Source organism: Oncorhynchus clarkii, unplaced genomic scaffold, assembly GCF_045791955.1.
Source record: "Oncorhynchus clarkii lewisi isolate Uvic-CL-2024 unplaced genomic scaffold, UVic_Ocla_1.0 unplaced_contig_12946_pilon_pilon, whole genome shotgun sequence".
Lineage (NCBI taxonomy): Eukaryota > Metazoa > Chordata > Actinopteri > Salmoniformes > Salmonidae > Oncorhynchus > Oncorhynchus clarkii.
Genome location: NW_027258454.1, coordinates 35001 through 48826, shown reverse-complemented (window position 1 = coordinate 48826; position 13826 = coordinate 35001). Strand labels below are relative to the sequence as shown.

Here is a 13826-nt window from a genome sequence, read left to right as displayed (position 1 = left end):
GGGGATAAAGAATATGTACATAAAGATATATGAATGAGTGATGGTACAGAGCGGCATAGGCAAGATACAGTAGATGGTATTGAGTGCAGTATATACATATGAGATGAGTATGTAAACAAAGTGGCATAGTTAAAGTGGCTAGTGATACATGTATTACATAAAGATGCAGTAGATGATATAGAGTACAGTATATACATATACATATGAGATTAATAATGTAGGGTATGTAAACATTATATTAGGTAGCATTGTTTAAAGTGGCTAGTGATATATTTTACATAATTTCCCATCAATTCCCATTATTAAAGTGACTGGAGTTGAGTCAGTGTGTTGGCAGCAGCCACTCAATGTTAGTGGTGGCTGTTTAACAGTCTGATGGCCTTGAGAAGCTGTTTTTCAGTCTCTCGGTCCCAGCTTTGAGGCACCTGTACTGACCTCGCCTTCTGGATGATAGCGGGGTGAACAGGCAGTGGCTCGGGTGGTTGGTGTCCTTGATGATCTTTATGGCCTTCCTATGACATCGGGTGGGTAGGTGTCCTGGAGGGCAGGTAGTTTGCCCCCGGTGATGCGTTGTGCAGACCTCACTACCCTCTGGAGAGCCTTACGGTTGTGGGCGGAGCAGTTGCCGTACCAGGCGGTGATACAGCCCGACAGGATGCTCTCGATTGTGCATCTGTAGAAGTTTGTGAGTGCTTTTGGTGACAAGCCAAATTTCTTCAGCCTCCTGAGGTTGAAGAGGCGCTGCTGCGTCCTCTTCACGATGCTGTCTGTGTGGGTGGACCAATTCAGTTTGTCTGTCATGTGTACGCCGAGGAACTTAAAACTTACTACCCTCTCCACTACTGTTCCATCGATGTGGATAGGGGGGTGTTCCCTCCGCTGTTTCCTGAAGTCCACAATCATCTCCTTAGTTTTGTTGACGTTGAGTGTGAGGTTATTTTCCTGACACCACACTCCGAGGGCCCTCACCTCCTCCCTGTAGGCCGTCTCGTCGTTGTTGGTAATCAAGCCTACCACTGTTGTGTCGTCCGCAAACTTGATGATTGAGTTGGAGGCGTGCGTGGCCACGCAGTTGTGGGTGAACAGGGAGTACAGGAGAGGGCTCAGAACGCACCCTTGTGGGGCCCCAGTGTTGAGGACCAGCGGGGTGGAAATGTTGTTGCCTACCCTCACAGCCTGGGGGCGGCCCGTCAGGAAGTCCAGTACCCAGTTGCACAGGGCGGGGTCGAGACCCAGGGTCTCGAGCTTGATGACGAGCTTGGAGGGCACTATGGTGTTAAAAGCCGAGCTGTAGTCGATGAACAGCATTCTCACATAGGTATTCCTCTTGTCCAGATGGGTTAGGGCAGTGTGCAGTGTGGTTGAGATTGCATCGTCTGTGGACCTATTTGGGCGGTAAGCAAATTGGAGTGGGTCTAGGGTGTCAGGTAGGGTGGAGGTGATATGGTCCTTTACTAGTCTCTCAAAGCACTTCATGATGACGGAAGTGAGTGCTACGGGGCGGTAGTCGTTTAGCTCAGGTACCTTAGCTTTCTTGGGAACAGGAACAATGGTGGCCCTTTTGAAGCATGTGGGAACAACAGACTGGGATAGGGATTGATTGAATATGTCCGTAAACACACCAGCCAGCTGGTCTGCGCATGCTCTGAGGGCGCGGCTGGGGATGCCGTCTGGGCCTGCAGCCTTGCGAGGGTTGACACGTTTAAATGTTTTCCTCACGTCGGCTGCAGTGAAGGAGAGTCCGCATGTTTTAGTTGCGGGCCGTGTCAGTGGCACTGTATTGTCCTCAAAGCTGGCAAAAAAGTTATTTAGTCTGCCTGGGAGCAAAACATCCTGGTCCGTGACCGGGCCGGTTTTCTTTTTGTAATCCGTGATTCACTGTAGACCCTGCCACATACCTCTTGTGTCTGAGCCGTTGAATTGAGATTCTACTTTGTCTCTATATTGACGCTTAGCTTGTTTGATAGCCTTGCGGAGTCGTACTCAGTGATGTGTTGTGTTAGATTTGCCCCAAACATAACCCTTTGTATTCAGGACAAAAAGCTAATTCCTCTGCCACATGTTTTGCAGTTTTAATTTAGTGCCTTGTTTTGGAATATTTTTATTCTGTACAGGCTCCCTTCTTTTCACTCTGTACATTAGGTTAGTATTATGGATTAACTTTAATGTTGTTGATCCATTCTCAGTATACTCATATCACATTAATCTCTGTAACTGTTTTAAAGTCAACATTGGTCTCATGGTGAAATACGGGAGTGGTTTTCTTCCTCTTCGGCAACTGAGTTAGGAAGGATGCCTGTATCTTTGTAGTGACTGGGTGTATTGATACACCATCCAAAGTGTAGTTAATAACTTCAACATGCTCAAAGGATGTTCAATGTCTGCTTTCTTTGTGAGGCATTGGAAAACCTTCCTGGTCTTTGTGGTTGAATCTGTGCTTGAAATTCACTAGTCGATTGAGGGACCTTACAGATAATTGTATGTGTGGGGTACAAACATGTTCAAACATCATGTTATTATTGCACACAGTGAGTACATGCAACTTATGTGACTTGTTAAGCAAATGTTTACTCCTGAACTTATTTAGGGTTAAATTACAAAGGGGTTGAATACTTATTGATTCAAGACATTTTAACTTTTTATTTTTATCAATTTACAAACATTATTCCAATTTAACATTATGGGGTATTGTGTGTAGGCCAGTGACATAAAATCTTAATCTAATACATTTTTACTTCAGGCTGAAGCACAACAAAATGTGGAAAAACTCAAGGGGTGTGAAACTTTCTGAAGGCACTATCAGCAATGTTATATATTTCTCTTCCCTCCAAATTCATCCCAAAAAGAGATCTAGTAGTATTTGTATCAAACTGTTTGGATAGGCACTTCCTGTTATTCATACTTTAATATCTAATGTCAATGTGATAGACCAGGGTTCACCAACTTGCTGCTGAGTCTAGTTGATGATCCTGTGACAGAGTTAGAGTCAGAGGTGTGGTAGGGTCATAGTGGTGGTAGGATCAGAGGTGTTGTAGGGTCAGAGTGGTGGTAGGGTCAGGGGTGTGGTAGGGTCAGGATCAGAGGTGTGGTAGGGTCAGAGGTGTGGTAGGGTCAGAGGTGTGGTAGGGTCAGAGGTGTGGTAGGGTCAGAGGTGTGGTAGGGTCAGGATCAGAGGTGTGGTAGGGTCAGGATCAGAGGTGTGGTAGGGTCAGAGTTGTGGTAGTCAGAGGTATGGTAGAGTCAGAGGTGTGGTAGAGTCAGAGATGTGGTAGGGTCAGAGGTTTGGTAGAGGTGTGACGTGGTAGGGTCAGAGGTGTCTCTCCACCAATCTCTCCTGCCTTCTCAATGGTCTTGTAGTGTTCTTCTGGAAGGTTCCTCAGTCGTTCAGCAGCCTGAGGATGGAACACACAGAGAGTAGAGTCACAGTAAAGTACAACAGAGACAGTTGAAGATGAACTAAGGTTCACTGCCTCATAATGAGTAAAGTCACAGTAAAGTACAACAGAGACAGTTGAAGATTAACTAATGTTCACTGCCTCATAATGAGTAGAGTCACAGTAAAGTACCACAGAGACAGTTGAAGATTAACTAATGTTCACTTCCTCATAATGAGTAGAGTCACAGTAAAGTACCACAGAGACAGTTGAAGATGAACTAAGGTCATAATGTACTGTGGCAGATCAGGGGGTTGGGTCAAGACGTTTACACAGATCAGACACGGACAAAGTATGATTAGCTCGGTTTCAAGGGTGTTTATTAAATAATAAATCAAAAGAAAAGCATAGTTCTCCCCCATGAGACCCTCTCCGGGATATCGTCTTCTGGGCTCCGGGTCTTGCTGTACTCCCTCGTCTTAGCCCCCGGCACCGTCTCCAACTACACGGAAGTCACCTTAATTCCCCCAGTCCTCTCCTGTGTGTTGCCCTTCTGGCAGCTTTATGGGGCTTGTACAGCTGGTGAGCAATCAGCCCTTGATTACTCACCAACTCCCCCATCAGCCCTAATTAGTCCTGGGCGGAGAGCCCGTCGAGATCTGGCACGTCCAGCAGATGGAGCCATCGCCTCGTGATGTATACTCCGTCTGTCACCAGGCCTCGACAAGTCTCCCCCTGGTGGCTGACCTGCTGTACGCCCCCGCCTCCCCTAGCTCTGTCGGGAAGGCGACTGTCGTCAGTGCGACATACGTCTCCCTTCTCAATAGGGCATCCGCGTTTCCATGCTTCCCCCCTGACCTGTGCACAACAGAAAAAGAGAAGCGTTGAAGGGACAAGAACCACCTGGTGACCCGATCGTTTGTGTCTTTACCCCTGGCCATCCAGACCAGGGGAGAATGGTCCGTGACCAGGGTGAAGTGGGTACCTAACAGGTAATACTTGAGAGTGTTTAGCGCCCACTTCACCGCTCTTTCTCCACAATGGAGTACTTTTTCTCTCTAGGAACCAGCTTTCTGCTGATGTACATGAAGGGGTGCTCCTCCTCATTGTGTATCTTGGACAGAACGGCACCTAGTTCCGTATCACACGCATCCATCTGGACCACCATCAGCACCTGGAAATCGGGCGTTAAGAGAATCGGATGGGAGCACAGCGCTTCCTTCAGACGGCTGAATGCCGCTTCTGTCTCGTTCGTCCATTTCACTCTTTTCGGGAGGCGGGGCCTGGTTAGATCGGTGAGGGGGGAAGCTATAGCCACAAAGTTGGGGATAAATCGGCTATAGTATCTTGCCAGTCCCAGGAAAGACTTGACCCGTGTCTTGGTGCGTGGAACGGGTCAGTCACGCACAGCGTGAACCTTCCTCTCCTGGTGCTTGACGTTCCCCTGTCCAATCAAATACCCCAGGTACTCCACCTCCTCGAAACCTAGTTTGCATTTCTTGGGGTCCGCTGGCAACCCGGCTTTTCTGACCGCGTCCAGCACCGCCTGGAGGCGCGTCAGATGCTCTTCCCAACCTTGGCTATGGATGATGATGTCATCCAAATAGGCCGCTGCGTACTGCTGGTGTGGTCGAAGTACTTTGTTCATCAGCCGTTGGAATGTGGGCGGGGCTCCGTGGAGACCGAACGGGAGCACCCGGTACTGATACAACCCGTCTGGTGTCGAAAAACCGCCGTCACGCGGCCTCCCGTAGAGAAGTTCGAACGTGGAAAACCCAGTGGAGGATTGGGGTACTTCTCGGATTGAGAACATTAGGTGGGGTAGTAGCTGGTCCCAGTTTTTCCAATCCTGCCCGATGACCTTCCGCAGCATCTGTTTTAGCGTTTAAAGCGCTCGACGAGCCCATCCATCTGCGGGTGAAAAACGGAGGTCCGGATCTGCTTGATCTGCAGGAGGGCACACAAGTCTTTCATCAGGCGGGACATAAACTCCGTACCTTGGTCTGTCAAGATCTCGTTCGGGATGCCCACCCTGCAAAAGAGGTGGAACAGCTCCCGGGCGGTTCCCTTGGATACCTGTAGTGGAATTGCCTCGATAATCCGGGTGGCATAATCTACTATCACCAAGATGTACCGGTGTCCTCGTGCTGTTTTTACCAGGGGTCCCACTATGTCTATGGCGATGATTTCAAAGGGCACCCCGATGATCGGTAGGGGGACCAATGGGCTTCGGAAGTGAGCTTTCGGGGCCGTGAGTTGACACTCCGGACAGCTGCGACAGTAGTCTTCCACTGCCCTCCCCCATCCCGGGCCAGTGGAACCGGGTGGCGAGCCGTTCCCAGGTCTTCTCCATTCCCAGGTGCGCCCCCAACAGGTGGGTGTGGGCCAGCTGAAGAACGGTTCCCACGTACCGTCGGGGCAGAAACAATACCTCACGAAGTTCCCCGTGTTGGCGAAATGGGGGTATCGCCAGTCACTCACCCCCGGAAGTAGCAGTCCATCCACCGCTATCACTTGGGCTGCGGTGGCTTTCAAATCGAGGAGGATGGGCTCCTCCTCCAGGGGTTCCCTAGGGGGTTCGGGTTCCGGCGCCCCCTCTGACTCCGGAGCCGTAGACCAATGCTGGTTAACCGGTTGCTTCCGGGCCGCACAGGCTTTTGGTCGTCCCCGCTCTCTTCTTCGGCCGGCTCGTACCTTCTTCCTCAACTCGTGCCCCCATAGGGCCGCGAACAGCTGACAATCCCGTCCCACTAGGAGAGGTACCGGAAGCTCTGGTACTGCACCCACCGTCATCTGGCAGCTCCCTTGTGGCGTCACGATGGTGGTCCATACAGTTGGATACCGCTTTGTGTCACCATGAACACAGGAAATGGACATCTCCCTACCCCTTTCAATCTTCTGGTTCAGCAGGCTCGTGGTTATGAGCGTAACCATACTTCCGGAGTCCAATAGCGCTTCCGTGTTGTGTCCGCCAACCATGGACCATGGGTGCAGTTGATTCGGGGTGCGCCCAAAAGGAGGTAACATAGTTCACAGTGCGCCCAAAAGGAGGTGACATAGTTCACAGTGTGACCCACCTCACCGCCGGGGCTAGCTGATGGTATTGCCTCCTCTTGAGCCGGGGAATTCCAGGCAATGTGCCCCCGGGCGCCACTCTCAAAACACCTCCATGTACCTGGGGTTGTCGGGGACTGGTCGGCCCTACACCAGCCATTTCTCCACGGGTTTGGGGTCCTTTTGCCCTGATGGCTGTCGGTTCGGGGTACACCAAATCAAATCAAATCAAATTTTATTTGTCACATACACATGGTTAGCAGATGTTAATGCGAGTGTAGCGAAATGCTTGTGCTTCTAGTTCCGACAATGCAGTAATAACAAGTAATCTAACTAACAATTCCAAAACTACTGTCTTGTACACAGTGTAAGGGGATAAAGAATATGTACATAAGGATATATGAATGAGTGATGGTACAGAGCAGCATAGGCAAGATACAGTAGATGGTATCGAGTACAGTATGTACAAATGAGATGAGTATGTAAACAAAGTGGCATAGTTTAAAGTGGCTAGTGATACATGTATTACATAAGGATACAGTCGATGATATAGAGTACAGTATATACGTATGCATATGAGATGAATAATGTAGGGTAAGTAACATTATATAAGGTAGCATTGTTTAAAGTGGCTAGTGATATATTTACATCATTTCCCATCAATTCCCATTATTAAAGTGGCTGGAGTTGAGTCAGTGTCAGTGTGTTGGCAGCAGCCACTCAGTGTTAGTGGTGGCTGTTTAACAGTCTGATGGCCTTGAGATAGAAGCTGTTTTTCAGTCTCTCGGTCCCAGCTTTGATGCACCTGTACTGACCTCGCCTTCTGGATGATAGCGGGGTGAACAGGCAGTGGCTCGGGTGGTTGATGTCCTTGATGATCTTTATGGCCTTCCTGTGACATCGGGTGGTGTAGGTGTCCTGGAGGGCAGGTAGTTTGCCCCCGGTGATGCGTTGTGCAGACCTCACTATCTTCTGGAGAGCCTTACGGTTGAGGGCGGTGCAGTTGCCATACCAGGCGGTGATACAGCCCGCCAGGATGCTCTCGATTGTGCATATGTAGAAGTTTGTGAGTGCTTTTGGTGACAAGCCGAATTTCTTCAGCCTCCTGAGGTTGAAGAGGCGCTGCTGCGCCTTCTTCACGATGCTGTCTGTGTGAGTGGACCAATTCAGTTTGTCTGTGATGTGTATGCCGAGGAACTTAAAACTTGCTACCCTCTCCACTACTGTTCCATCGATGTGGATAGGGGGGTGTTCCCTCTGCTGTTTCCTGAAGTCCACAATCATCTCCTTAGTTTTGTTGACGTTGAGTGTGAGGTTATTTTCCTGACACCACACTCCGAGGGCCCTCACCTCCTCCCTGTAGGCCGTCTCGTCGTTGTTGGTAATCAAGCCTACCACTGTTGTGTCGTCCGCAAACTTGATGATTGAGTTGGAGGCGTGCGTGGCCACGCAGTCGTGGGTGAACAGGGAGTACAGGAGAGGGCTCAGAACGCACCCTTGTGGGGCCCCAGTGTTGAGGATCAGCGGGGAGGAGATGTTGTTGCCTACCCTCACCACCTGGGGGCGGCCCGTCAGGAAGTCCAGTACCCAGTTGCACAGGGCGGGGTCGAGACCCAGGGTCTCGAGCTTGATGACGAGCTTGGAGGGTACTATGGTGTTTTAATGCCGAGCTGTAGTCGATGAACAGCATTCTCACATAGGTATTCCTCTTGTCCAGATGGGTTAGGGCAGTGTGCAGTGTGGTTGAGATTGCATCGTCTGTGGACCTATTTGGGCGGTAAGCAAATTGGAGTGGGTCTAGGGTGTCAGGTAGGGTGGAGGTGATATGGTCCTTGACTAGTCTCTCAAAGCACTTCATGATGACGGATGTGAGTGCTACGGGGCGGTAGTCGTTTAGCTCAGTTACCTTAGCTTTCTTGGGAACAGGAACAATGGTGGCCCTCTTGAAGCATGTGGGAACAGCAGACTGGTATAGGGATTGATTGAATATGTCCGTAAACACACCGGCCAGCTGGTCTGCGCATGCTCTGAGGGCGCGGCTGGGGATGCCGTCTGGGCCTGCAGCCTTGCGAGGGTTAACACGTTTAAATGTCTTACTCACCTCGGCTGCAGTGAAGGAGAGACCGCATGTTTTCGTTGCAGGCCGTGTCAGTGGCACTGTATTGTCCTCAAAGCGGGCAAAAAGCCCACGGTGGGGCTGTCCTTCCGTCCCCTTGGGCGCGTCACTGACTCGTCCCGGCTCCCACTCAGCAGGGCCTGCGTGTTATGATGCGTCTCCACTGCTTCCAGGAGGCCCTCCAAGGTCTGGGGCGAGCATTGACTCGCTGCCTTCTTTATGTCGTAGGGTAGCGCCCGTAAGAAGCGATCCAGGACCACTTTGTTGAGGATGGATAGGGTGGATACGTCGGTTAGGAGCCATGCCCTGGTGACGCACAGTAGGTCGCTCATCTGTGCTCGGGGGGATGCGTCGGCTACGAACCTCCAGTCGTGGAACCATTGAGCCCGATGGGCCAGGCTGTACCCGTAGCTGCTGAGTATCACCCGTTTGAGTCCGTCGTAATTAGCCGCCTGTTCGTCGTTCAGGTCCCTATACGCCTTTTGGGCATTCCCCGAGAGGAACGGGGCCAGCAGACTGGCCCACTTCGGCCTTGGCCATCCTTCCCATAGTGCTGTCCTTTCAAACGTACAGAGGTAGGTTTCGACGTCATCGTCTTCCGTTAGCTTGATTAAAAACTGGTTGGGATGTGATTCAGGAGACGCTCCTCCTTGCAGCTTCCTGATTTCCTCAACGAGGCGGACGTTTTGTAGTCGCTGTTCCTCCAGCGTTCATTCCTAAACCGCATGTTGTGCTTGTTGGGCCCGGACGAACTGAGTTATCAGCTCGTCCATGCTGATGCTGTGTAAACGTCAACCCTGATCTGACCACGTTATCAGTTTTCCCCCCTTTCTCCACCACTTGTGGCAGACCAGGGGGTTGGGTCAAGACGTTTACACAGATCAGACACGGACAGAGTATGATTAGCTCGGTTTCAAGGGTGTTTATTAAATAATAAATCAAAAGAAAAGGATAGTTCTCCCCCATGAGACCCTCTCCGGGATACCGTCTTCTGGGCTCCGGGTCTTGCTGTACTCCCTCGTCTTAGCCCCCGGCACCGTCTCCAACTACACGGAAGTCACCTTAATTCCCCCAGTCCTCTCCTGTGTGTTGCCCTTTTGGCAGCTTTATGGGGCTTGTACAGCTGGTGAGCAATCAGCCCTTGATTACTCACCAACTCCCCCATCAGCTCCAATTAGTACTGGGCGGAGAACCCGTGGAGACCTGGCAGGTCCAGCAGATGGAGCCATCGACTCGTGATGTATACTCTGTCTGTCACCGGGCCTTGATGAGTCTCTCCCTGATGGCTGACCTGCTGTACGCCACAGTACATTATGTCATCAGCGACGGTCACGTGGGAAACATTCAACAAGGGAATCCCTCCAATGTTTCATGACAGAGTGGGCCTCATTCTGACAAGCCAGAAGAGACTGTATTACAGCTTGGAACCTTGGTCAGAGTTACAGCCTGGAACCTTGGTCAGAGTTACAGCCTGGACCCTCAGTCAGAGTTACAGACTAGACCCTCAGCCAGAGTTACAGCCTTGACCCTCCCTCAGAGTTACAGTCTGGACCCTCCCTCAGAGTTACAGTCTGGACCCTCAGTCAGAGTTACAGCCTGTACCCTCCCTCAGAGTTATAGCCTGGACCCTCAGTCAGAGTGACAGCCTGGACCCTCCTTTAGAGTTACAGTCTGGACCCTCAGTCAGAGTTACAGCCTGTACCCTCCCTCCGAGTTACAGCCTGGACCCTCACCCCGAGTTACAGCCTGGACCATCAGTCAGAGTTACAGCCTGGACCCTCAGTCAGAGTTACAGCCTGGACCCTCAGTCAGAGTTACAGCCTGGACCCTCAGTCAGAGTTACAGCCTGGACCCTCAGTCAGAGTTACAGCCTGGACCCTCCCTCAGAGTTACAGACTGGATCCTCACCCAGAGTTACAGCCTGGACCCTCAGTCAGAGTTACAGCCTGGACCCTCAGTCAAAGATACAGCCTGGACCCTCCCTCCGAGTTACAGCCTGGACCCTCACCCAGAGTTACAGCCTGGACCCTCTCTCAGAGTTACAGACTGGATCCTCCCCCAGAGTTACAGCCTGGACCCTCAGTCAGAGTTACAGCCTGGACCCTCAGTCAAAGATACAGCCTGAACCCTCCCTCAGAGTTACAGCCTGGACCCTCCCTCAAAGTTACAGCCTGGACCCTCCCTCAGTGTTACAGCCTGGACCCTCCCTCAGAGTTACAGTCTGGACCCTCCCTCAGAGTTACAGTCTGGACCCTCAGTCAGAGTTACAGCCTGTACCCTCCTTTAGAGTTACAGCCTTGACCCTCCCTCAGAGTTACAGCCTGGACCCTCCCTCAGTGTTACAGCCTGGACCCTCCCTCAGAGTTACAGTCTGGACCCTCCCTCAGAGTTACAGTCTGGACCCTCCCTCAGAGTTACAGTCTGGACCCTCAGTCAGAGTTACAGCCTGTACCCTCCCTCAGAGTTATAGCCTGGACCCTCAGTCAGAGTGACAGCCTGGAACATCAGTCAGAGGGACAGCATGGACCCTCAGTCAGAGTTACAGCCTGGAGCCTCCCTCAGAGTTACAGCCTGGATCCTCCCCCAGAGTTACAGCCTGGACCCTCCTTTAGAGTTACAACCTGGACCATCAGTCAGAGTTACAGCCTGGACCCTCAGTCAGAGTTACAGCCTGGACCCTCAGTCAGACTTACAGCCTGGACCCTCCCTCAGAGTTACAGCCTGTACCCTCCCTCGGTGTTACAGCCTGGACCCTCCCCCAGAGTTACAGCCTGGACCCTCCCTCAGAGTTACAGCCTGGAGCCTCCCTCAGAGTTACAGCCTGGATCCTCCCCCAGAGTTACAGCCTGGACCCTCCTTTAGAGTTACAGCCTGGACCCTCAGTCAGAGTTACAGCCTGGACCCTCAGTCAGAGTTACAGCCTGGACCCTCCCTCCGAGTTACAGCCTGGACCCTCACCCAGAGTTACACCCTGGACCATCAGTCAGAGTTACAGCCTGGACCCTCAGTCAGAGTTACAGCCTTGACCCTCCCTCAGAGTTACAGCCTGGACCCTCCCTCAGTGTTACAGCCTGGACCCTCCCTCAGAGTTACAGTCTGGACCCTCCCTCAGAGTTACAGTCTGGACCCTCAGTCAGAGTTACAGCCTGTACCCTCCTTTAGAGTTAAAGCCTGGAATATCAGTCAGAGTTACAGCCTGGACCCTCAGTCAGAGTTACAGCCTGGACCCTCAGTCAGACTTACAGCCTGAACCCTCAGTCAGAGTTACAGCCTGGACCCTCCCTCAGAGTTACAGCCTGGACCCTCCCTCAGAGTTACAGTCTGGACCCTCCCTCAGAGTTACAGCCTGAACCCTCAGTCAGAGTTACAGCCTGGACCCTCCCTCAGAGTTACAGCCTGTACCCTCCCTCCGAGTTACAGCCTGTACCCTCCCTCCGAGTTACAGCCTGGACCCTCACCCAGAGTTACAGCCTGGACCATCAGTCAGAGTTACAGCCTGGAACATCAGTCAGAGTGACAGCATGGACCCTCAGTCAGAGTTACAGCCTGGAGACTCCCCCAGAGTTACAGCCTGGACCCTCCCTCAGAGTTACAGCCTGGAGCCTCCCTCAGAGTTACAGCCTGGATCCTCCCCCAGAGTTACAGCCTGGACCCTCCTTTAGAGTTACAGCCTGGACCCTCAGTCAGAGTTACAGCCTGGACCCTCAGTCAGAGTTACAGCCTGGACCTTCCCTCAGAGTTACAGCCTGGACCCTCAGTCAGAGTTACAACCTGGACCCTCAGTCAGAGTTACAGCCTGGACCCTCAGTCAGAGTTACAGCCTGGACCCTCAGTCAGAGTTACAGCCTGGACCCTCAGTCAGAGTTACAGCCTGGACCCTCAGTCAGAGTTACAGCCTGGACCCTCAGTCAGAGTTAAAGCCTGTACCCTCCCTCAGAGTTACAACCTGGACCCTCCTTTAGAGTTACAGTCTGGACCCTCAGTCAGAGTTACAGCCTGTACCCTCCCTCTGAGTTACAGCCTGGACCCTCACCCAGAGTTACAGCCTGGACCATCAGTCAGAGTTACAGCCTGGACCCTCAGTCAGAGTTACAGCCTGGACCCTCAGTCAGAGTTACAGCCTGGACCCTCAGTCAGAGTTAAAGCCTGTACCCTCCCTCAGAGTTACAGCCTGGACCCTCAGTCAGAGTTACAGCCTGGACCCTCCCTCAGAGTTACAGGCTGGACCCTCCCTCAGTGTTACAGCCTGGACCCTCCCTCAGTGTTACAGCCTGGACCCTCCCTCAGAGTTACAGCCTGGACCCTCCCTCAGAGTTACAGCCTGGACCCTCCCTCAGAGTTACAGCCTGGATCCCCCTCAGAGTTACAGCCTGGACCCTCAGTCAGAGTTACACAGTTGAGGTAGCTTGATAACTTTATTAGGAGCTGTGGTAAATAACATGGACACATAGGAATACTTTAGCTAATTACTAAATGTTTTAGACATATGGAGATCTGTGCTTATATATAGCATATGTTGCAGTAATGCTGTTTCCCAAATGTATTACCTGTTCAGGTGTAAGGTCTCTCTGTTCCTGCGCCAGCATTTCATATCCCACCATGAACTTGCGTACGCCGGCAGATCGGAGCAGGGGGGGGTAATAGTGAGCATGGAGCTGCCAGTGGAACTGATCCTCTTTAAGATAGGGGCCGGTAGGGGCGCCTGGGAGGAGGAGAGAGAAGAGGAGAGTGTGAGAGGAAGGTCTCTACTGTAGACTACTGGCTTAGTGAAGACAAGCAGGTCTCTACTATAGACTCCTGGCTTAGTGCAGACTAGCAGGTCTCTACTGTAGACTACACGCTTAATGAAGACTAGCAGGTCTCTACTAAAGACAAAGGCTTAGAGAAGACTAGCAGGTCTCTACTATAGACTACTGGCTTAGTGAAGACAAGCAGGTCTCTACTGTAGACTACAGGCTTAGAGAAGACTAGCAGGTCTCTACTGTAGACTACAGGCTTAGTGAAGACTAGATGGTCTATACTGTAGACTACAGGCTTAGTGAAGACTAGTAGGTCTCTACTGTAGACTACAGGCTTAGTGAAGACTAGCAGGTCTCTACTATAGACTACTGGCTTACAGAAGACAAGCAGGTCTCTACTGTAGACTACAGGCTTAGAGAAGACTAGCAGGTCTCTACTGTAGACTACAGGCTTAGTGAAGACTAGATGGTCTATACTGTAGACTACAGGCTTAGTGAAGACTAGCAGGTCTCTACTGTAGACTACAGCCTTAGTGAAGACTA

General features: G+C 51.5%; 1 protein-coding gene across 1 annotated transcript in view; it reads right to left on the bottom strand.

Moving 5' to 3' along the window:
• Positions 1–2616: 2616 nt before the first annotated feature.
• LOC139396962 (galactose-1-phosphate uridylyltransferase-like) overlaps positions 2617–13826 on the bottom strand; it is a 43923-nt gene continuing 32713 nt past the window's right edge. The window contains exons 4-5 of the mRNA XM_071143896.1: positions 13092–13246; positions 2617–3392 (exon numbers count right to left, since the gene is read on the bottom strand). Coding sequence (XP_070999997.1) covers positions 3258–3392; positions 13092–13246 — 290 coding nt within the window. The 3' untranslated portion in view covers positions 2617–3257. The remainder of the gene's footprint in view (positions 3393–13091; positions 13247–13826) is intronic.